At 46.5% G+C, this 24,805-nt stretch overlaps 1 protein-coding gene and 1 pseudogene across 6 annotated transcripts in view; one reads left to right on the top strand and one right to left on the bottom strand.

The window, feature by feature from the left end:
- KIRREL3 (kirre like nephrin family adhesion molecule 3) overlaps positions 1-19,479 on the bottom strand; it is a 564,453-nt gene extending 544,974 nt beyond the window's left edge. For 2 of the 6 annotated variants that reach the window (XM_032284836.1, XM_032284839.1), the window contains exons 1-2: positions 19,068-19,479; positions 16,279-16,696 (exon numbers count right to left, since the gene is read on the bottom strand). In XM_032284836.1, coding sequence (XP_032140727.1) covers positions 16,279-16,333 — 55 coding nt within the window. In that variant the 5' untranslated portion in view covers positions 16,334-16,696; positions 19,068-19,479. Of the gene's footprint in view, positions 1-16,278; positions 17,048-19,067 lie in introns of those variants that run through there. The other 4 variants (XM_032284838.1, XM_032284840.1, XM_032284841.1 and 1 more) reach the window with 4 other exon arrangements.
- Positions 19,258-19,953, top strand: LOC116555938 (annotated as a pseudogene).
- Positions 19,954-24,805: the final 4,852 nt, after the last annotated feature.

The raw sequence follows: 24,805 nt of genomic DNA, 5'->3' as shown, positions 1-24,805 counted from the left end.
TTTGGCACCAGCTCAGTCCATCTGGAGACACTGACCCAGAGGACTGCAAGTATCTCACCTCTGAAGAGTGCCCTTCATAGAGTTTCAAAGCCCTCACAAAAAGGTGTTCTCTCCGGAGATTCACAGCAACTTCATGAATCAAGGAGGAGGGAAAACCTCCTTCCGTCTTCCACACCAGGGGCATGCCCAGTGCCATGCACCAGGCAAGCGACAGAGCCTGTAGCCTCCTGGCCTCTGGTCTAGGGCTTCTGTCACGTGCTTGGAGGATGAGGAATTGTGATGAGTGCTCTAGGCCTTCCGGAAGGTCATCTTTGACTGACAGGGGGTGGACGACACTTTATGGCAGACACAGTGCAGGGGGTTCACGGCCAATGGACCCAGTAAAAGGTTGCCCTGGGAAAAGCTTCCAGGCCATTCTCACTGGCTGCTGCCAGGCGCTAAGTCCTTACTATAATGGAGCTATTATGTTCTTTTTGTTATGCCTCATTTAGAAGAGAGGGCCTCAGTCAAGAGCAGTTTTTCTCCAAGCCTCTGTACAGAGATGCTTGTGCCATAATTAGAATCAACCATCACTTTTTACCAAGAACTTTGTCCAAGCTCCCTGCACGAAATGCTCTCCTGACTCTCAATGAGGTACTCACCCCACCAAGCTCCATGTGAGCACACAGGAAGTGCCCCCAGGAGCCTCCTCTGCAAAGAACCCTCTAAGCACACACACTCTTTGGGGGCAGGAACCCAGGAAGGAGACGAGATGGAGGAGGGAGATGGAAGAACCCTGGGATGCTTGGAGTTGAATTTCTGGTTTTTCATTTTAACTTTCCCACCCACTACCCGTGTAACCTCAGAGAGGCCACTTAAAAGAATCTGGTCTCATTTTCCTTACTTTTTAAAGGGAGGCTAAGAGTTGATTCAGGGAGGACGACCATAATGAATGTGAAAGTGTTTTGAAACTGTAAAGTACTATATAAATGCACGGAAGGATTAAATTATTGTCACCTTTTCCCTAAGGAGGACTTGGTACTCATAGGTACTCTAGTTGTAAAAGGCAATAATAATGATAAATAGAGCACATTCTCTGATAAAACACTTTCATGGGTTGGCAAGTGAAACGCCGGGCGCAGAAAGGTAGAGTTGTCCAGAATTCCTCACACATTATGCTCTCTTCCCTGTAAGAAATACTGGTTGTGTCTGACTTTATGCCAAAGTCCAACGAAACCACTGCACAGTGAATGGAGGTGAGCAGGAACCAGCCCTGGCCGGGAAGCTCACAATATGGAAGGGAAGGCCAACCAGAAACAATTCACATTGATACATTGTAGTAAGAGCCACAAGAGGCTTCCAGAAGGGGGCTGTGGAAGAAGGGAGGAAAGGCATTTAAATTAGATGGTGGGGAGGGAGGTCAAGGAAACTTCTACCAGAGGCAAAAGGAGCTGAGTCCTTAGGGTAGAAGTGATCTGGACTAACTTTGAGGAGAGGAGATGTCCACTCTAGAGGGACAGGACACACGAAGAAGCAGAGCACATTTGGACAACATCAGTGGCTCCGTGTGGCTGAAGAGCCATATGAGAGGCGGGGAGACTTCCATTTGGAGAACCTTCGTCCTGAAGGTGCTGGGATGCTGTCAAAGGAACATACACCCATGAGAAGATAGCGAATGCTGTGCAAAGCTGGTGATTTCGTTATCGCCATGGCTGAGCTACTGACATATTTCAGTGATGGATGGAAACTTCAAAACCTTCTTGAGTATAAGGCATGTGCCTTCATGACCCTGACTGGATCGGAAAGAGTTAAAGCTGTTGTTTCTGGACCCTATATAGCCTTGTGATCTCCTGAAGCCTAAAATGTGTGTCTCGCACACACATCACTTAGTATTTCTGTTTCTCTGTCTCTCCCTTTTGGCCTGTACGTCTACCACCTGTGCCTCTCCCCCTTCCTCTGCCAACACTCCAGTACGCAGCCATCTGGGGAAGCACGCGGGGTGTACACAGCATCTACTGTGGGTTGAGGGGACCTTAAAATCTGTGGCTGGCTCCCCCCAAACCCCTCTTGGTTGCCGGGTTCATCAGCTCATGCATTTGGTTTCCCATTGGTGATTTGGGTTGACGAAAGAGGCCCAGATGCCTAGTGATGAGAACATTCTTTTTAATGAATTGAAAAATAAAATGACAGTAAGCAGCTAGCAGACCCCAGTTCACAATGAAGTGAATATCAATATTTGTGGTCGTATTGACCTTGAAGATTTTTTTAAAAAAACAGACCAAGAATTCTCGGGGTGCATTATTATATACATTCTGAATCTCTTCACTGTACAAAGCAGAAAATCTATCCTTTATGGACAAGAGCACCTCTGGTGTACAGCACTGACTTTAAAATAAACTTTCTAAAGCGTAGGTAGAAGAAAATCTATGGCTACTCTTAGAAACATTCTTCCCTGTCAACATAGATTATGACATTGCTTTCCTGGGTTCCACTGGGATGGGAAAGGGATGAAAGCCATGCCGAAAGGAAGAGCTTTTGATTTCTTTCCAGCTAGGAGAGGAAGGCAATGATGTCAGTGATAGATTGGGAAAGCTGCTGTGTTCCACAGCATAGATATGACCTTATCGTAGGTTTGGTTTTCTATGCTCAGGACAGATCCTGATTCCTGATATAACATGAAAACATGAGAGACAGCTCCCATGAGTCACCTTAAATTCTCTGATTAGAAAGCAACTTTCAACTCCCTTGTGGACTTATTATCAGTGTCTACATGGCGGCGAAAACGAGGGGGCACCGTAAGGCAAGCAAGACTCAGCCTTGATGGCCTGTGCTCAAAGTTGAGCAGGCCTCAAGAGCAGATGGTGGGCTCCGTATAACACAGGCTGCTGGGTCAAAGCCCGCCTGATGTAGAAGGTCTGGGCTAGGGACCGAAAATGGGGATTTCTAACAATCTCCACGTTGACCTGCAGACCACACTTGGAGAACCACTGTGATAGAGAATCTATGAATTCAAATAACCCAGGAACCGTAGAAAGGCCGAATACTTCCTTGGTATGTGAGATAATTACCTGTCAGGAACACGTAAAGGGAATCCATACCTAGAATGAGGGGGATATACTGACCCACAAAGATTCCTTTTCCATTACAATTGTGAGTGAGCAAATCTAGCAGGGTCTATAGCATGCATAAAGTCAACAAGTAACAGGACTAAGACAATTTAACTAAAAAATACAACAGGCCTTGTGTTTTCAAACCTTTCTTGGCATGAATACAGTGGTATGGATCTTAGAATATGTGTTGATAGTAAGAGTGAAAGGCAGGTTTCCTGTTATTTCCACAAACAGGAGAGGTAAATGTTCAGATATTCTGGTCAGTGTGTCTTGATTCTGACCAGTTCCAGTATTCAGTTGTTTTCACCTGTAAAGTATGGATTTTTCTCTGTAAAAACCTCTGCTCTAATCTGATGAAGATAACACCCAAAGCAAAGCTCATGTCCAGAGAAAGGAGCATCAGTGTGGATTTGGAGCCCTGGCATCAGCTGCCAAAGCTCTGTTGATATGATGGCGTGTCCCACTGAGGGACTCAGACTGCAGAGTAAAAGGAAGGCATTTGAAGTATTCTATGTGGAGGTCTATCTGCCTTGCGTTCCTCCGCTCTATTGCTCTGATTCGATCTAAAGGAGCTTTGAAAACTTCAAAGAACTTTCATGTTTGGCTAGTTTATCATAAGTGTCTCTCTTAAACCAATATCACAACTTTAAGCATGGCCTGGGTAGATATGCGCCATCTTCTGAAATGATGTCTGACACGAGGTAAGTTGTACCAGCCGAGGCCAAAGTGAAAAGATTCATAGGCTCTACGGCACTCAGGCTCTCCTACATTCTCAGAGTCTTTTTCATTTCTCCCTAATGACCATTATTAATTATTTCAGAAACACATAGTCTCCTGATATTTTTACTATTCTAGACTTGACAAAAAAGGAGGGTTTTGAAGTCCTGGAATGCCTTTTAGAATGCAGAGTAGCTCCGTTCTTCCAGCACACAGCTACCATGAGGCTAAACTCTCCCTAAGCAGGGTGGGATTTATTTATTTATTTTTTAATCTACTGACGGGAAGTTAGGTGGTGATGAATTCTTTCAAGAAATCAGCATTTGGCTTTCAAAATGTTAAGCTACACTGGAAGTGGGTTGTGGAGGCAGAGAGCAGCCGCTAGCCATGGAGGCAAGCTTCTGAAATTCTTACTCAGCTTTTGTATTGGGGAAGAGGTTTTCTTCTACTTGTATTAGCTCTTCTTCCCAAATCCTACAAGCTATGAAGGAGGGGACCCACTGGCCAGGGCAGGGCTTTCTGTGGCTTGCTGATAGTCACACAGCTGTCAAGGCACCAGTATTTCTGAAATCCTTCCTGAAGAATTTCAGAAAATAGAATTTCAGAAATATTGGTGCCTCAACAGTCGTGTCGAGGGCACAGCTGGGCACAGGCCTGGGGGTGGCTCCTGAATGGAGTGGCAGCAAGGGCTTTAAGGCACACCGGTGTTTGATTGGTGGGTCTGTGACTCTCCAGTCGGATGACCTTTAGGCAAGTTACCAAATCTAAGCCTCAGTAGTTTTCATCAGCAAATGGGTCTAACGATCCCTGCTTTATTAGATTGCTATAATGATGTAATAAGGGAATGCAGGCAAAGCTCAGTAGAAGGCCTGGCTATAGGCCTGGATATAGACCCCGTGGCTGGTCCCAATTCAGCAATCACAAGGCTTTGGGGGTAGAGAAACATGCTGAGATCAGCATGCTGAGACCATTCCAGGTTTTGATTCTCTTTTTTTTCCTCACCACTCCTCTCCCTCCCCAGTTCAGCTTTCTATTAAGGGATCCCAAAACACTAACAAAGCTGTTGGTGAAAGTAGAAAGGGAACAAGTGGCCAAATCAAGGAGTCAGGGGGCAGCAGGGTCAAGGTCACACACCTTGTTGGTATAACATCTTTTAATTGGAGGACCTCAGTCCCTATTACTTTTAGTAAATTTCCAAACTATGCGGCTCCACTTTTCCTCTTCAACCCACGTAGCATCAACCCCACAGTTTGAAATAAGGTTTTGCAAAACTTATGCAAAAAGTTTTCTTTTCTACAAGAGATGCTCCAGACGTCACCTGCCACTTGCTAGTAGAACTATCAGTAAAATGAAGACAGTAATCCTGCCTTCAGCCCGACTCCACTGCCCGGAAAGACAGACACTGTGGGGACAAAGGGAGCAGTGGCAGCTCACCCTGCTGCAGAGAGAGCTGCAAAAGACCAAGGGACTCTGATGGTGAGTCAGGTGAGGGAAGCTGCTCAGGTCTGAGCACACAGCGTAGAAAATCCCTCCAGCAAACAAAACCGAATGACAGGCCAAAGCTTTACCAACCACTCATGCTGCGCAGACAAGGCAAGGGAGTGGATGGTTCCAATGGTGGCCGCACCTTTCCTTCATTCTGTTCCCGCTGTCTTAGTTCATGCTGCCTATGGACCAACTTTGGGATTTCACTCACATCTCATCATAATTATCAAGCGGCAAAAAGGGTGGGCCACCATCCCCTTGGAGGGATTCCAGGGTTCCCCCGGGGTCCCTCCTGCAGAATGAAGGCCATTGTTTCCAAGGCCTGTCGCCAGGATCCTGTTATCTTGCCTGGATGTTCAAACAGCCGTGGTTCGTGGTGGTTTTTTTTTTCTAACGGTGTGGTTGGAAATTAGTAATTCTGTCCAGAGGTGAAAACAGAGTAGCACCTCCACAGCCTGCCCAGGAGATCAGGAATAATGAAGCCTCATTTTAGCATCTGTTTGCTTTGCTTTTTCAGCATTCACAGGGAATGGCAGCAGAAATATTGGCTCCCTGACCATGGAAGGGTGGAGTCACTCCTTGTGGAAGGGAAGACAGCTGGAGCCGGGCAGTGGGCACAGGTCAGGAGGCGGCTCTAGGAGAGGTAGGGGCTCCGGGCTGGCGGCCCCCAAGCTGGGGGAGGCTCACCTTCACACACAGGGACGCATGTCATCCCTGCGGCAGGGAAACCCACACGGTGGGCTGAGCTTCCTCATCCCCTCTCTTTGCAGCTCTCTCAAGCTCCTCTGAGCATTTTCAATTGTACTCCCTTAGGGGCTGCCACCCTTCATCGGGATCCCCCCACAAAACTCCACCCTCACATCCTGTAGAATCAGGAGAGAGGAACCCGCCTCCTGCGAGAGCTGCAGCCATCTGAAACGCTGCCCTCACCACCCAGAGGCCAGGAGGAGAGGCCACCCACCCCTCCCCTCCCTTCCCAGCCCCCCGCGGCCACTAGGCTTCCCCTTCGCAGTCCTAAGGGGCCTCCTAGCTCGGCTCGCTCTGGGCGGGCTCAGGGCTTTGCAAGCGCTGCTGCTGCCACCATCAGGCTGGCTGAAGCACTGCAGCCTTCGCTTGGCGTCAGGGCGCAAAACACTTCCCCAGCTCCTGGCACCAGCTCCGAAAGAACAGCTCCTCTGTGCCCCCGCCATCGCCCCTCACTCAGGTGCAGCTTCCTATGTAAGAAAAAGGCTTCCGAGCCCACCTCGCTGAAGAAACGGAACTCTCTGTGAATGTGGGGTGGACCGCAGCGTTCTCCAGCAAGGCGAAGGAAAGTGCAGGTCCTAGGATACAGGGAACGCAGCCACTGGGGGATTAATGGTGGTTTTGCTTTCTTTGCCACAAGGTCAGTGATGCAGGGAAGGGAGCGAGTCACTCCTCCTGCCACACCCTGATGGACATGCTAAGCTTCCTGTGCGATGAACCAACAGGGCCCCAGTGTTACTCTGAAGCTGTCATTGCTCCCAGCATTGCCAAGGGTGACAGGTGGACTGTCACACTGCACCAGAGCCGAGTCACCTGTGACATTTGCAGGTGACTGACAGAAATGGGCACTGACATGCATTAAAGAACAGAAGGACGCGATGGTTTCTTGTTGAAGCTGAGCAGTGGGTGGCTTGTCAGAGGACGTTTCTCTTGGCAGTGTCTCTGGTGACCCAATGGGCATTCGAAGGCCCTTCAAAAAGGAACAACTTCCTACTGGGCACGCCCACACTTCACATAGTCGGGTTCATCTTCTGCCTCCTGCGGGGGGAATGGGGGGGCTCTCAGCATCTCTGCATGTGCTGATGTTACAAGCACTGCTGGCTTCTCCTCTCATTACCCTTAGTTTCATTCCAATATTTCCACACTTATTCACAGCCTTCTCTGTGCCCAGTAGTGTGCTAGACACCAAGGGTGATAAAAGACATGGATTTTAATCAATCAATTAAGAGAGCAAAGTCCCTGCCTTTGCTTCCTTTCTTTTTATTTTATTTTATTTTTGTCAGAACAGCCACAGAAGGAGCTACCCAAGCGTTATGTCCTTGATTACTCCTCAGCCCAACAGGCTGGCCTATTATTTCCTCCAGAAACTTTGTACCCCAAGGTAAATCTGAATGCTAGAAAGATAAAGAAACTGCCTCAGAAAGAGTCTGGAAAAAAAAAATCGTGCTACAATGCTGCATCCTTATTCAAACGTCAGATCTGGGATTCAGTTCCATGATTTTCCTAGGAAACTCCCTAAAATCCTTTTCTATGCCTAGACACTGGGGATTGCCACCAATTATGAGACTATGACTTGTCTTATGATACTACAGATTAGGATAGTCTCCTGCACATTTTAGTGTTGATGTGGAACAGCTGGATCTACCAGCACCTGGAGGAGCATCAAGGCACATGAAGAAGTGAACCAGACTGAAAATGACTTTAGTCAAGCAAAGTAACCTCCCCCGGGATATGACAGCAATAATATCCACTTCTCATTACTTCTGCTTATGAAATGAGGTAGTGCTTGTGAAAGCCACTCTGCAACTTGTGAAGCTTTATACAAATGCTAGTTATCCTCACCATCATCATCATAAGAACATAATTATTGTCACAACTACCCACACCATCAACAACCAAAAGAATTTGCCAGGCACCTACAAAAAAACTTGCTGGCAAGGAGCAAATAGAACGCATCACCTACCCCCTAGAAATGTGTCATCTAAAATAAATAGATTGTTGCTAAGAGATAATATTCAGAGAATCTTAGAGCTGGAGAGATTTTGAACGTCATCTAGTCTACTCTCTAACCCATTTCTTAGGAATTGACTCCCACATTCCTGGTGGCCTCAATTCCACTGTGAATCAGAACACTCTCAGCAATGTGAGACTGTTCAATGGGCCAGCCTTAGACACAAGACTTACATATCCGCCGTCATGGAAATAACACTGTCTGTTTCTTGCAGAACAATTGGGGCTTTGCTTTACCATTGAGCTCGTCCTGCTAGCCTCCACCAGTTCCTGAAGAGAACAGGCCAAAGTGTGGAACACACAGGTAGATTTGATGACATTCTCGACTCTTAAATGAAAGGGTACTCAGTGGCAGAGCCTTGTAAAACATTTCCAACGTCTTCTGAGTAGAATCATTTAACTTGTAACCTTGGTTTCCCTAAAGCAGGTATAACTTAGCTTCCTCTTGAGAACAAGAAAGACATCATCAGCACAATGCCCCTAGGTTTCTGTGCTCACCTCTTCCAGTGCTGTTTCCCCTCCTGGTGAGCACTCATCTTCAGTTAGGCTGCCTCTGTCTCTGACTAGCCTTCCAGGGGACCCACAAACCAGCAAATCCCATTCCTCAATGCACTCCGTCTGCTCAAGTCCAGTGTGCAACCAGCAGTCCTGCCTCTGTGTGTTTCCATGATCTTTTTTCTTCTCTTCCACATTCTTTAGCTAACGCATCACTCTGGCATTCATCTGCCTACTATCCTTCTCTGTCTCTTCTCTGGAATGTAGACCAACCACTAAGGTCAGTCCCCCCATACTTGCTTTCTTGCTCACTTCACCCACCAGCTATAAAGATGGTAAAGTATATTTCCATTCAATTCCACGTTTTTTAGCCCCATGTGAAACACAAGAAATACCCAGAAGTAAAAATAGCATGTTGATCCCTAAACCCATGATACAGAGGGGACCACAGACCCAGAGGCTACTAGCAATGTTTCTCAAGTGTTTACGTAATTCTCTCAATCCATCCTCAGAATACGTGTAATGGTTCTCATGGCCATGCACAAGTTGACCCTTCCCTTCCCAAGCTTCCTCTCCCACCTCCCTAACACAACAGCACTCTAGCCTCTCACACTGCCCATGGTTTCCGAACACATCACATTCTATTCTGCCTTCATGCATTTGCATACACTGTAAGGTATGTAAGAGACTGGAAATCTCTTTTCATGCTTCGTTTAGAGAACTCTTGAGCATCCTATAATGTCAAGCACGATGTCACCTCCTCTGTGCAACCTTTTCTGATGCTTTGCTGATCCACCTGTTCTTAACTCTGAGCCCATCATATTGTAACCTTAATTGAAGTGTCTGCTCCCCAACCAGACTAAGAGCTCTGGGGCAGAAATATGATCTTCATTATCTTTGCATCAAAAGCCTAGCATAGTGCCTACCCCATAGGAGGCCCACCGTGTGTGCTGGCTGAGTGGCCAAGGGCTGAGCCCAGTGTCATAAAATGGTATTTGATCACAAAGGAAGGAGCAGTAAATTTCACCCACTGATACACCAGACTATGTGGAGCCCCTGCAGAAAAATGTGGAATAGTGACAGTAATGTTTGTTTGTTATTACTGCAACTCTTGGCGTCAGATTTCACATTCCAGTTGTCCAGGCATAAGTTTAAAAGAATTTGAACTTGTAACAATCATCCAGCGAATACAGGCCAAGTGAGCAGACCATCTAGATAATTCAGCATGATATGCACACATCCTTCCTGATACTGACATACATAGACCATCCATTGCAGTTTTAGTTTCAATTATCAAAAAAAAACAAAAACAAAACCAAAAACAAAACAAACAAACAAACAAAAAAACCCGGCCTAGGATAAATCTACTTTGCTTTTCCTATGAAGGCAACTGAAAAGTAGAGTGAGAGCATCCCTTCCACTTGAGGAAAGTGGTTGATTTGTTGTAAGTTCTGGAGACATCACACTGATTTAACATTAAGCAATGTGTGTGTGTGTGTGTGTGTATGTATGTGTGTGTGATTAGTAGGGAGTCAGTAGGGCATGGGAAGGCTTCCAGATGCCAGGATAAACCTGTGCAGGGGATGCAGGCAGGGGTCTACGTTTGACGGCTCCCTTTGTGGTTATTTCCAAGGAGGAGAAGGATGACTTCCACTTTCCACCCTTCGCGCCCCAACGGAACAGCTCTGGACAGAGCAGATTCACCCATGCTGGCCACTATTTCCATGGCCTTAACTTGTTACCAAGTATGCCAAGGAATAGCTGACATTTATTTAATGTTCACAGTGGTGTTGACTGTGTACTCACTGAAACATTGTATGCTTACGGAAGACATTTGTTTCCAAGCAGCTTATGCTAAATTGCAGTGATATAAAGGAAACACTTATCCAATATTGACATTTACCAACTTCTAGAAGTATACAGCCAGAATACTCATTTTTACCACTGGGAAAGGAGAAAAAGAATTAAAAGGCATAATGGTCCTAGTTCCTTCAGTGGGCTAGAGGCTACGAGTGAATGAAAGTTAATGTGCAGTGCGGGGGATGGGGGAGTTCAAGGTGGAGAAGGTCCTCCACCTTCTTGTGACACTTTGTTCTGTGGCACAGTGTGGTTTCTGAGAGGACTGAAGCCCTTCCGTGCTTCATGATAAAGCTTTGGCAGATGGGAGGACATAGCATCCCTTCCTGGCTGTGAGAGATGTATTCTGATGATCTATAAGGTGTCTATATTCTTATTTGACATGCATTTCTAACTGGGTAAATTCTGGCTTTCTCTTGGGAAAAGAAAATGGCATGCAATGATGTACAGAACAGTGCTGTGTCTTGATGCAGTTGATTCTCACATCATTCCTCTAACTGGAAATAAAATCCCGCTCTACTTGGAATACAGGATGAAGCAATTACAACCTGGGCACAATATACTGGCTGGCTTTGCTGCTGACTCCCTTTTGAATAGCTGTGATGAGATATGAAATCCAAGGGAACAGTTAGTCCCCAGAGCAGCAGCTCCCACCAACCCTGCTCCAAGGATGCTGGGGTGTCCGCTGGCCTTGAGGCAAGACTGGAGCTCCAATCACTGCTGCAAGCACCACCATTAAAGTCAGGATCACTGCGGTGGGGAGTTCAAGTGTGCATTCCAGTATTCTCATGATCTTACAGACCCTCTCCGCTGATGAATATGAACACCCCTCTTCCCAGGCACAGGACAAGTTCAGTGCCTCTTTATTTCTTGATAACCCCAATAAAAAAACTGCTTGCACTGTTTTTTCAACTAAAGGTCATCTCAGCATCTTACAAGGATAAGGAGTGTAGCTGCAAAATAGTGCCTATGCCCTTCTAGCCCCCTCACCCCCTGCATCGATAGCAAGACCCTAAAACCAGTGCTTTGGGCCCTCCCCCTCACTTCTCCATTATGGGCAATTTTCTTTTCCTCGGCCATGTTTCCAAAACAGTTTATCTTTTTATCTCCTTGGAAGAAAAGTACTCCACAAATCAAAGGTATCATTAGTATTGTTATTATTTTGCTATTGAAATCTCTTCAATTCACCCTGGATTATTCATGTGCTTTTTTGGGTCTGCAATATAATGCTGCCTAAGTCACCCCCACTGGGAGGAACAAAACAGAAAAATTGCATTTTCAGGCCTAATCTCCTGCTCCACCCCATCTCCTGCTGGCCCTGGCTTCCACCAACACAGGCACACATCAGGCAGGGCTGCTCCTTGGTACCATGCCTAGCTTGCTGCTGCCTGTTCCAAGCCAAATCCTCCTCTGTACACCCAAGGAGGAGGGGCATGATATCTTTTTAGAGCCATGTGAAGGCCTTGACCCCACCCCTTCCAGTGCTCCCCTAGGGAGTTTCTTTTCCATTGTCAATAGGTCTGGCTGGACTCCTTACTGAGACACAGACACGCAACCACCCCCATACCCAACAGTCATGTCCCAGTTCTCCCACCCGAATGTTTGTTAAAGAAGTGGTCCCACACCCTTGGCTGCTGGTGCATTGACCTTCCAGGACAAAAGAACTGATTCTTCTTCCTCTAGACAAGACGTCATCCCATCCCACTTGGGGTGCTGGTAGGAGGGAGAAACACACATTACTTCCCTCATCTTTTGTTTTATGACATTTCTGGGTAAGGATAAGTGTTTCCAAAGTTGCTGTTTACTCCCTACTTCGTTTCCTGATTCCTTCTCTGCCTCTGCCCCTTATGATCCCTCCATTCTTTAGGCCACCTCTGATGTATTCAGGCTGTCTTCTGATGCCTCCCCAACCCTGCCCCTCCCAAGGGAACTCCTTGCTAGTTCAAGCCACTTGCAGTGGCTCCTCCCCTTTCATGCTTCTTGTCATCCCCATGGCTCTCTTCACCCTGGCCGGCTCCCTCCACTCACTCTGTTTTACCCTTCTGCCTACTAGACACTCTTCTATTCCCTAGGAGATTCATATCACCATGACCCTTTGCCCTCTGACAGCCACTGACAGTCCCTTTTGGTGTTTACAGCCAGGCAGGAGAGCCACTGGGATGCTTAGATTCTTCGCAGTAGGGAGATGGTGCTTCAAATGCATCCTTAGCTCAGAGATGCCATTAATAGGTAAATGCAAGTTTTCACTTTACCCCAGTGCAGGACAGTGTGCATGGGAAGCCAAGAGATCTGGGTTCAGCAGAATTAGAACCTTCAGAACTGCAAAATCCCAAGGCAGGACAGGATGATCTTGGAATGGGGAAGAGGACACCTTTCTTAAGAACAAGTGTCTGCAGTAGAAGGCGCCAAGTTCTTACCACTGCATCTCCCCTGTCTCAGAAGTGGAGATCAGAGATCCCCCCGGAGACAGGAAGTCATCAGTCCTCTAGGACCTTATTCCCTCCAAGCTACCTAAGATGTGCATGTGCAGCCTGAATGGGATGGGGCTTGAAAATTAAAGAGGGTACAGAAGGAAATAGTTGTGGGTGAACTGAAATGATAAAAGGGAAAATATATAGCAAGTTCTAAGTTTATGGATGACAAGAGAATTGATTATTTTTCCCCCAGGGGCAGAACATGCCTTTTCTCAGCAGGAGGCAAATTGTGCTGTGACATTATCCCTCTCTGAACAATGCACGACCATCCTGACAGCTGAGGGAAGAGGCATCCCCAGCAAGGGACAAGCTCACAAGCAGTACACACTGGCGGCTCTCCATCCCCTTGTTGGGAGCCAGGCCCAGGGACGCTGGCAGGAGTGGAATCGGGGGGAATGTTATTTAGCCTTACTACTGCCACCTTAAGAAAGATAAAGAAATACTTAATTTCAATCTACATGAAAAGCCCAAACTTTCAAAGAATAAGGACCTAGAATATTACTGATATTAATTATACATTGATTTCTGCTCGCTCTCTCTCTCTCTCTAAAGGGTTATGAAAAAAAGCATAGGTAAATAAATATTTGACAAATTAGGAAGAAAAGGATGGCTGGAGTGGACTTTAAGAGTTTACCTGTATCTTGAGAGCTCTGCTTGGAGCACCCTTTCTGCACAAGGATGAATATACAGGGTACACGGAGCTTGGGAATCGTGTTCCCAGAAACTCTGAAGAGAGCCACACAGATTCCTACTGTGAGAGGTGTTGTACAGCAGATGGCCATGCCGTTGGAGTGCCAGGTAAGGCCCTAAAAAGAACCCTGGACATTTGTTTTCTCTGAGGGAAAGGCCATCTCCTGAGTCTCTTCGCATTTCCTGGAAGAAGCATCCCAGCATGCAGGAGGCAGAGGTCAAGCAGGTGGCTCTGTGAGGGTGCCAGGTGGGGGTGTAACCTCAGACCTCAGTCAGGGGATCACAGTGGAAGCCACTTAGAGCCATGTGGGCTAGACCACCCATGACCTGTGAGAAGTGGCTGCATTCTATCCAATACATTGATGTATGCATGACACTGGGTAGAAGTGGGGCACAGAACATGAGCTAAGCATATATGTGAAGATGGTAGAATAGAATCCTCTGGGGAATTCATAATGCTCAGAACAACATCCACATAAACAAATGTCCACAGATCAATGCAAAAGATAACCATATCACATTGCAGTGAAGTCCATAAAACACCTTCCCTCTTGATGGTTCGATCTCTTAATTCCTGTAGTCAGAAGCTGTCTATTCAAGAAACACACAATGTCCAGGGATGCAGGGTATCTGACCAGCCATGTCCCACTTGGGTCTCCTAATCTTTTTTTAGACCTGTTTTCCAGCCTCTGGACCAGGTATCTACCATTTGGTAGGGTGGACAGTGATGGCCAAACTCAGAACACTCCAGGAGCACAAGGCGTTAGAAGTGCATGATGCTATGGTTTCTTCCTAGCGCTCTCAGGACTCAGGGTAGATAAAACAAGAGCATTTAACTTCCGTGGGTAAATATTTAAAGACTGACATGAAGCAGTGAAGAAACGGCTCCAGACCACGAAAGAAATAAGCACAACAGAAGATGTACTCTGTAATGATTCAGACAGCCAGGGAAGTACTTAGACACCTAGAGCCTTCTTATGCCAACCTAGATAAGTATCACGGATCAAGCTTCTAAATACACAAAACACTGATTAAAACATGCACTGGTCCCATGCAAATGTGAGTTTGTGTGTTTGTTGGGGGTTGGTTGGAAGATTCTCTCCTTCTCTCAGGGATTCTATATAAAAACTTCCTGAGTGAACTGGTAAGAGGCAAAGAAGAAAGGGAGTGAGTGTGCGTGTGTGTGTGTGTGTGTGTGTGTGTGTGTGTGTGTGCGTGCGCTCATAAGCAAGCACACACACATCCAAGAAAGAGGGTAATCTTACAGAATGGTAATATAACTGAACCTGTCTCTATACCAGTGTTCTGAGATAGTTCTTATTCATTCAGCCTGAAAACTCTGGGGAAGGCAATTTATCTTCCTGCTGCTGTAGGGAGCCCTGGTGAGAAGCACAAACCATATGAATACATGAGTGTGTGTATGCATGTGTGTGTACATATCATTATACACAGACATGAGTATGCACATACCAATATGAAGAAGGGGCCTCTTTGCTTTCATCAGGAAGGCCAGAAGCAAAGTTTGAACTGCACAGATAAGGAGAAAATCTGCAGTGACCACAAGTATCAGTGGAAGAGCAGAAGAAGGAAGCCAGGTTTTTGCTTACATCTGGCTTCTCCCCGACAGGGGAAGAACAGGAGACATGCTGTTTGCTTGCAAAGCCAGCCACCCATGGCGGTGCTTTGCTTTCTCGAAAACTTTTACCCTTCATTTAATCAACAGATGGATGTGCTCTGTTGTGGATTTTTTCTGAGTCTTGTGCCTCTAAGAGCTGCGTTGGCTGGCACAAATGCAGCCTCAGATGGCAGAGGTGCATTGGCATTCCAAAACAGTGGGAAGGAACCCATGTACTTGCCCCTTCAAACTCAATTCCACAGGTGACTTTTGATGCCTTTGGCTAAATAGGCACTCACAATCCCTCTCCCGAATTTCTCTCTCCTTCTTCCACCACTACCAGCCCCAGGGCTCCCAGTGGCAGGGAGCCTAGAGGTGGCAAAGTTATTTCTGGAGAGTCCACCCGCTTCTCTGCCCCTGCTAGGCTGCAGAAAGCAAACAATCAGCACCCGGGGCGAAATTTCATTTTATACCCTGAAATTCAGAGCTGTGTAGGATTCAGAATTCAACCTAATTTAGGGAACTGGACGACATTCAATGAAACTCTTTACAAGCTTTTCCCAACCACTGCAAATTACCCCCCACAATACATTCTGTAATTGCAACTCCTTTTTCAACTGTGCAAACCACACACATTATTCGCTTTTGAATACACTTGTGCAAGTCAGACCCTATTCAAGCTGAAATACCCACCTAAACCAAGCTCTCCCTCCCTGCCATCTCCTTCCCCGGCCTGGGTCTGAAGGAGAGGAGGTGCCCACAAGTTCAGAGTGGCATAAACACAGAGATACTTCCTAATTAACATACCAGAAGCATAAAGGACTCATTTGCATTGGAGAGTTTGAGCTGGATATTGACAAGTGAGAGGAGAAAGTCATTCCCCTCCCCTCCCATACCCCTTCTTTCCAAAGGAAAATAAACAGTACCATTCTGTTGCATTTGCAAAGGCAAAGAGGCAATGCCAGGGCATCTCAGCCAGGCACCGAGAGGCGCATCCATCAGTCCGAGTTCCCGAAGCCTGCCCACATTCCTGCCCACAGCCTCCCTCGCCCTGACAACCCAGCCGACTTTTTTTGCAACTCCAGCAGCGCAGGGGTCCTACCTTGACTGAAAAGGAAGAAGCAGAGGAAGAGCAGATCGAGCTGGGAAGGTTTCATTCCTTAGCGCAGCGAAGGAAAGCCGGCGGGGTAACTTGGGTGTGCAGTTAGTTTCTCTTCCTTGGCGGCTCGCGGTGCTCAGCCTCCGCCGGTCCTCTCGGGTTCGCGCCTACCATCTGTCCATCCGTGGGTCTCTCCGGGTGGCTTCGCTCTCTTTGTGCCTCTGGGTATCTGCAGCCAGCTGACACAAACTGCCTGTTTTTAGCCGCCCCGGGAAGCAGGGATTGTCAGCAATGTCCCCACGCGGAGCAGATCCATTCTCTGGCTCTTGGCATCCCAGGCACACGGCTTCCTCAGGCGGGCTCCTCCCACAGTGAGCGAGCGAGCTAGTGACGAGTGACAGAAGGACTCCTTTCACTGAAGCTGAGGCGAGGGGAGAGGGAGGGGAGACAGGTCATAATTAAAGAGGAAACACTTGGAAAAAGGAGATCTATGTAAAACGGAAAGTGAGGGGAAAGGCTGTGTTCTTTCTTTTCCCTAAATGGGGAAAAATCCAGCTTTTGTCACCATTATTGACCAAAAACCATCTTGAGCTTGGAGCGGAGCTGTGACTTTTTGTCCACACGATGTCCTGTTTAACAGTGAAGTTAAGGATGACTGTGTGCATGCATGTGCAGGAAAACATGCATGCCTTCCCTTTGCACAGGAACTGGAAACTGGGCTGAAAGGGAACTAGGAAGGGGTGTGTGTGTGTGCATCTTTCCCTAGGAAGGACTTGGCCAATGTGTGCAGCGGGAGGCTCGGAGTTGGAGCAGAGATGCTTTGCATTTTTGAGAGTTTCCTGTGGGTGGGTGGGTGGGGGGGGTTAGGTAATAAGACCTGAACATTTGGATCTTGGTTTGCTTTGCACTGCTCCTGGAAGACAAAATGCAGGAACTACAGGGAAGGCAAGTAGGTTTGTGACACACACCCATTTATTATTATTATCCTGGTTTGTGCATTTCCTAAGGAGGACAGGGGAGCAGCCCGTCTTTGCATTAAGAGCCTCTCTTCTAATGAGCGCTTCATCACTCTGAGCCTGTCTTTTCTCCAAGAGGTGCTGTGAATCCAATTGCGAAGGAGAGGCCAAGGTCATAGGCAACTGTCTCCTAAGGACCTTCAAGTCTTTTACCTGTCATGAAATTCACTCTTCACCCTCAAATCAAACTCAATTTCCTCCGGGATATCAACATGAATTTATCTGGGTCTATTTACTTAATAGACATTTAGGCATGCTTGGTATAAGCAGGCCATGGAGGGAAGAAAAATCATAGGTACAGACCATGCCTTCAGAAGCTTATAATCTAGTGTACAAGCAGAGTATACACACAAGATACAAACTCTAAGGACATAGCAAAGCAACACAGAAAAATATTCAGCGTTATGCAGTGTGAGAAGGGTAGGTAAAGAGAGAGGAGAGGAAAATGAAAGATGCTCCCCCGACATGTGCCATTCAGCATTCAATTCTAAAATCAGTCATTACTGTCTTCAGTCCCTGGACCTTGGGGAGGTCTTTTGGGAAACTGTTGGCCTTTCCTCCTTCAGTAGCACACCTTTCGAGGACTTTGCCGACTACAAGGCACATTTCAATTCCAAGTCATCATGTGAATGTTAACTTTAAAAAATTATCCCTTGATATTTGTGAACAAGAAAGAAAGAAGCAGGGGCTTATAGAAGTGTGCTAGTAGGAGCTGACACCTGGTAGTTGACATCAAAGATCTACAAATGAGTAGGTGTCTGCTTTGTTGACTTTTCTATTCTTCACTTAATAGTTTATTTAACTGCGTCCCTTAGAGGCTGTTAAACGCATCAAAGGGAAATTTGTAAACAAGCTTTGGGGAGAGAAAAAGAAATGCTGAGCTGCAGAAAGTAGGTGGAGGCAAAAGAGGCAACCCATTAGCTAAATTAACAAACAAGGTACCAAAGCAGTGTCAGCTCAGCCTGGGTCCATTAACCTGGTATAACAGATCATGCAACAAATGGAAGAGGCAAATCAAAAACACACAGGAGATGAAGAATAATTTTAAATAATATATGTCAAACAACACATTAAGACTGAAAATAGCGCTAGGTATAGCGCTGTCACCTTTGTAGTAGCTTTCCATTAAGCCTATGGGGTTGTTGGGGAGAAATTTCAGATGTCTGCGTGTCATTATGGCAGTGAATCAGATAAAGATTAACTTGCAGATTCTTTATCAAATGTAGCAACATTTGATGTTTTAACTAAAGATTTACCCTTTAAGCTGCTGTTTGATTTTGAGTGCTAATTCCTTATGGCCCAGGGCCCAGATTTGCTTAATTCAGCCCCCAAGGGAACTATTACAAAACCAGGGTCACAAGGCTAGTGAAGTGTGCAATACACACTCATCAGGTACACGTACAGGCGTGTGCACTCCCACACTCGCATTCACTCTTGAAAAGAACGAGGGGGGCATCCAGGTTGGAAGGATCTTGATTCGCTCTGCCATTGGTCCCCCAAACTGGCCTCATGGCCCCCTTACTGGCTCCAGGCACCCCCCTCACCCCCACCACCCAGCCAGCTGGACCTGTTCTCCTCTCCATTCCCCTCCACTCCCTCCCTGCAACCTCCGGTCTCCGGCAGGAAAAAAAAAAAAAAAAAAAAAAAAAAAAAGCTTAGGTTAAGTGATGAGCTGCCTGCCTCTAAAAGGACCAGGAGGCATCTCAAGCCTGAGTGCCGGAACACCCACGGCAATCTTCGGCAGCCACCACGTGGGGCAGAGAACGCGAGCAGTACCTGCAGGACCCACAGCCGGTCGGGCTCTGGCGCCAGCCCCGACGGCGGCCCCGCCATCTCCGCCCGGCCGCCCGCGGCCTCACCACCTCCCGGGGCTCGGTTAGCCTCCTGGCGCTGCGAGGCGGCCTGCGCGCTTCGCTCCCGAGGAGGGAGGAGGAGGGAGGCGGCGCGGAGCCGACGGCTCCACCTGATGGAGAAGCGCGGAGAGTCCCTAGACCTCGGAGTGCGCGGCAAGGGGGGCGAAGAGGGAGGCCGCCGCCCCTGCTGGAAGCCTTCGCGTCTGGGGTCGGCGTGCGGGGCACGGCTCTCTGGGGACAGTCGGTGGAGGCAGCAGCCCTAAAGAGACAGGCGAAAGCCAGCAACTTGGAAAACCGCCCGAATTCTGGTTTTCTGCACATCCAGGCTCCAGGTCTCTCGCGCCCACCGTGCAAGCCAGCAGGTGGCATCCTCTCCAGCGTTTCTTCGCCAGGCGTGGAGCCCGGAGGCCGAATTCATCAGTCCCCAGCCCCTCCCCAAACCTCCAGTGCCAAGTGCTGTGTCCTGTGAGTCCCCGGCCCCTTTCCCCACCTCCACCGGGCAGGAGAACAGGGGCTAGGGGGCCCAGACCTGCGCCGAGGCGGGAGTCTGCAAAGGATGCCTGCCGGCACCAGGTTCTGCTGCTGGCTGGCCAAAAAGTGACAGGAGGGCAAGGCTCCCCCCAACAGCTTCCAAGCCCTGCTCTCCTGGCAGCAAGCTGTGCCCAGGGTTTTCTGAAATCTGGGGCAAGGAGAGTGAAGTGCAAGGTTCTGGGTCCCAGTGCAGGAGTGAGGGGTACAGCTGTTCAGCACTCTGAGCAGGCTGGGTTCAAGCACACAGCAGACCTCAGCTCACGGCCACCTTCTCCTGACCTTCCCGTGGCTGTCAGCCCAATGTCTGTAACATGTATTATTCCCTGAGTTTGTGCAAAGGCCTGTTTTGGATACTTAAAAACATGTGGAATGACTATGAGAATTCCTGTTCTTGGAAAGTTTGTCCTCTAGTTGGCGAGAGGAATATACAGGTGTGTATATGGGAGAAAATCATAAAACATCTCATTGGCATTTAAATCAGAGAAATTGCCCTGGAGGGCATCTGTCTGGGCCCTTCCTTTCCATTAGAGATGTATCCTTCTAGGTTGGCTTGCTTTGGGCTCTGCAGGAAAGGTGCAGGCTCAGGCGACAGTCCAGGGCCCCCACTTTGGCCCAGTGTCCCCACTGTCCTGACCTTCTCCATCTTCCCCACTGCCCATGCTGGCCAGACTCCCAGTCACAGCTATTCTGTGTTCATGAGACATCATTACCACTAAGGAGAGAGAACAGCTCTTTTAAGAGATGGGCAGTCATCATGTACAGAGAATTTCCTATTTAATGCCTCTTCACAGTATTTGTTGCAGAGATACATTAGAAACCACATTCCTTTTTGTTTTTCATACATCCTGCCAGTACTGGTGAAACCTCTTTTGTCCAGGGATTTAACACATTTTGAACAGCCTCCTACTGGGAGTTCAGGGTAACCTGACTCTCCAGTCATAGGTAAGTTAATAAGGACTCCAAGCTATGTACACTTTCAGAGACCAAATGGTCTTCAGAGGTCCTCGCTGGGTGGCAGCCTTATGACCTGGGCAGTCACAGTCTTCTAGCCTATTTCTTTTTCATTTATCTGAACCAGATTTCTTGCTTACTTCCATATAGGTGGATTACAAGACCTTAACCCCTGTTCCCTGCAGTTGGTCTTTCCATTGCAGAGGGAAAGGGCTCAGAGAACCAGATATTCAGCCTTTAGAAGAATCTCCCAAAGGGCAGGTGTCTGTCGCCCTGATTCATCGAGGATCAGGCCTCATAGAGGGAGTCTGGTGAGCCTTTTGATGCGGCGCTGGCCTGGCCACTGCTAACCACTGTATCCCCTTAATGAAGCTGGGCACACCTTTCTTCATCTATTAAATTACTGGTGTGAGCCAGTGGATCTCCAGAATACCTCAGAATGCCCAAATCCCATTGTGTTCCAGAGGCCACACCTTTCATCATGGAGACATTTGGAAGTGCTCTTTAATGCCATCAGTGTTAGGACAGATTACTTCGAGTGGTGGGTCACCATCCTCAAGAAAATAAGAGAGCAAGCAACAACACTGAGATCTGTGTGAGCCTCTCTGCTGTCATTGGTTCTGATTTTTCCTCGCACTGCTTCGTGTTCATTCTGCTCAGTCTGAGTGCCCTCAGTCTTTCCCCAACTTACTGAACTCATGCCTTTCCCTTGTCTCCTTGTTTTCCCCAGGACCATGCCCCATGTCCAGCCTGGATTCTGGGCTCCAGGACAGACTTCCTTCAACATACATTCTATAACCATGTTGGATGCAAAATGCAAACATTTTATAAAAGTAAGGGAATGATGATGCCAGAGTGGATAACTGGAAAAGACTTCCTTTAAAGGGAATGAGGACAAAGATGCCTTGTGCTTCTTCTGTGTTAATGTGAATCACACTTTACTGTAAAATGTGTCTAATCATGTAGTTTTTCTGAGACCTTGGCAGCCCCATGCAGGTAGGCACAGTGCCTCTCTCATTCACAGCCGTGTCCACAGCTCTTACCCAGGTTGGCAGTTGGTTCTCACTACATACTGTTGAATGAGTGGTAAAGTTTTACCTAATGCCCCACATCCTATTTCCTGTTTTCTGAATCCAATTGAACTTATTCTTCCCTCTGTTATTAAACCATTGTCAAACATCTGGCATGTGCCTGCCACTGCTCTGGCTGTATTTTATGAGGATGGGTAATGAATTGAGCCTATATATAGTTTGCAAAATGTGGAACACACTTTAAGAGGCATGGCACTAAAGAAATGAAAGATATTTTTATCTCTTCAGCATCATTCTGCACAAGGATACAATTCTCTAGCAGCACTGTTTAAGAACAATAGACCTGCTTAGCCTTGACACACTCATGCACGCAGGACACTGGGTATTCAATTCACATGGGAGCTGCATTATCTATCTCAGCAAAGACCTGGAGAGTGTGTAATTTACAGGGAAGAAAAGATATAAGAAATATTATGAAAGGAGATGGCAGTGCTCCATGCCTTGTGTCATTCCTGGCTGGGTGCGTAGGCTAGGACCTTCCACCAAGCTCTGTGGATGGCACCAAAGGCAAGCTTCAGCTTCCCTCTTCAGGTTTGGAACAGGTCTTGTGTCATTTTGGAATATGCCATGTGCTCTTTTTGTGTATATGAATAGGCTAGTTTAGTGGAAATTATTGAAAGACAAAGTGAAATTCCAGTTACATGACTCATTTGTGATATTCAAAGTCTTAGAAATTATACTGCATTTATTCTTTTTCTCCATTCCTCTTTTTCATGCCCCCTCCCCCACACCCCCCACCTGTGTTATAAAGTAGTCAACTTTTATAGCAGCCAAGGGAGTGGAAGGTCTCACTCAAAGTTCCTTTACGCTTTCTTCTTAGATGACAAACTTTACTTTTCTTCTGGTTTATTACATACAGTATTCCTTTTTCCTTCCCATCTTTATGTAATGCAGTTATATATATTAGCATATTAGATATAAGTTATATATATAACAAAGTTACATAAGTTCATGTATATATGAAACTTTGGGTACACACCCAAAAATCTTTTCCATTACCATCCTAGCCATGTGCCTCTTACCCAAATATTCAAAATTACTCAGCCCTAGGCCAGATTTTCATCATCTCTATCTGAATTTACAGCATGTTCAACTCACTGCCCAGTCTACAGACTAACAAAATGCCTAACCTACTGTTCTACCATGTACGTGCATTCCAAATGCAGTTCTGTCATATCACTCCCTTGCTTAAAAATGTGGATAGTTTCTGTCCTAATCTGCTCATACTGCCATAACAAAATATTATAGGCTGATGGCTTAAAGAACAGAAATTCTTTTTCTCACAGTTCTGGAGGCTGGGAGTCTATATCAGGATGCCAGCGTGGCCAAGTTCTAGTGAGGGTTCTCTCCATGGCTTGCGGATGGCCGCCTTCCTGCTGTGTCCTCACATGGCCTGGCAAGTGTGAGGCATTTCTCCATCCTCCTCTCCTGAGGACACCAATCCTACTGGATTAGGACCCCACCATTATGACCACATTTAACCTTAATCACCTCCTGAAAGCCCTAGCTCCAAATACAGTCACATTGGAGGTTAGAGCTTTAACTTATGACTTTTAGGGGGACATAACTCATTTCATAGTAGTCACCAAGATAGAGCATAAACTTATTATCATGATATAGAGGGAGCGTCAAAGCAGCATAGCTTTCCTTTCTCATTGCCGGTTCCCTCCTTCACAGCTTGAACGTTAGTCTTGCCAAATTCTTCTTTATTGATTAGAGATGGCAGACGCTGTTACTTTTCCATACCTAATACTTGTTTCCTCATCCTAGTGTATCTTTCTCCCTTAATGCGTCTTTTTCTCTAATAAATTGGTATTTATTGCTGAAGAATCAGCTGGAAAGTCATCCATGAGAAGTTTACTTCAATTCTTCCTCCCCTCAGTTAAAAATGAATAGCTTATTCATCTAGGTTTCCACAGTATTCTTATAAACTCTTAGTATATAACTGTCAGTATTCTAACTATTTATTTACATGTTTATCTTCCAAATTAGATATGACATTTTCAAGGCCAAGGATCATTTTTTGAAATTTAGTTTTGCTTATTTCAGAGTGTGTATAGCCTAATGTCTGGCATATAGTAATTGCTTGCTAATGGTATTTAAATAAAGTAAAATTCAGCAAAAACTCCTGGTGTCCTTCTTGTGACCATCTAATCCCAAGTTGGAACTTTTCTTTCTTCATCATCTGATGCCTTTAGATCCAGCTAGATCTAGGAAATCTCATATCTATCTTGTGGATATGCAGCTGAAGGGCTGGAGAGAAGGATTTCTGACTATACATTTGGAACCCGACCCATGTTCAGGCAAATATGGGTAGTGGTGCCATCAATCTGTATAAATCACAAGAGCCTAACACTAGCTCCTACATTAAAAAACGACAACAAACAAATGAGTAACCTGGCTTATTCATATTTCTTAACGGCACAATCCCAAATCAGCTGAGAAGCTGTCACACTCTATAACAATTATGCAGACATAGGTTCAAAGTAAATGAGGGAAGCCAACATTAATTTTTTCCACACTCAGTCCAATTTGAATTGAGTTGATGGTTCAGTGTTTTTCTGAGGTCTCGTCTCTCCTTTGTCTTTTTTAACTGCTGTCTGCCTGAGATTGGGAGCAAGCAGAGGCAGAGGCTCCTCCTTCATCTTGTTTTTGTTGTGTTAGCTCTTACTGGCACAACAAAATTGGTTTTTTTTGATCATATAAAAATAGAGGATGTAGCATAATACAGTGGTTCCCAACAAGGAGTGCCTGGGCCAGCAGCAGCACATCCCCTGAGAATTGCACATTTTTAGGTACCACCCTGGGACCTCCTGAATCAAAACCTCTGAGGTGGGACCCAGATACCTGTTTTCTAACAAAACTTCTAGATAATTCTGATGCATATTACATTTGAGAATAGAACCACTATGGGCCATGAATCGACCCCAACAATAACCAAGGTATGGCCAATAATGTTCCATCTATTTCCCTGCTTCCTTCTATCTCACTGCATTATTCTGAAGCAAACTCAGAATACTTTCATCCATAAGTATTTCCACATGCAATAAGGGCTTTAATATGGATGAAAATAATACTTTATCATACA

The sequence above is a fragment of the Sapajus apella genome, unplaced genomic scaffold, assembly GCF_009761245.1.
Source record: "Sapajus apella isolate SASKATOON/1434 unplaced genomic scaffold, GSC_monkey_1.0 scaffold16, whole genome shotgun sequence".
NCBI lineage: Eukaryota > Metazoa > Chordata > Mammalia > Primates > Cebidae > Sapajus > Sapajus apella.
Note: the sequence above shows the minus strand (reverse complement) of the source record. Positions and strands in the feature narration are given on the sequence as shown.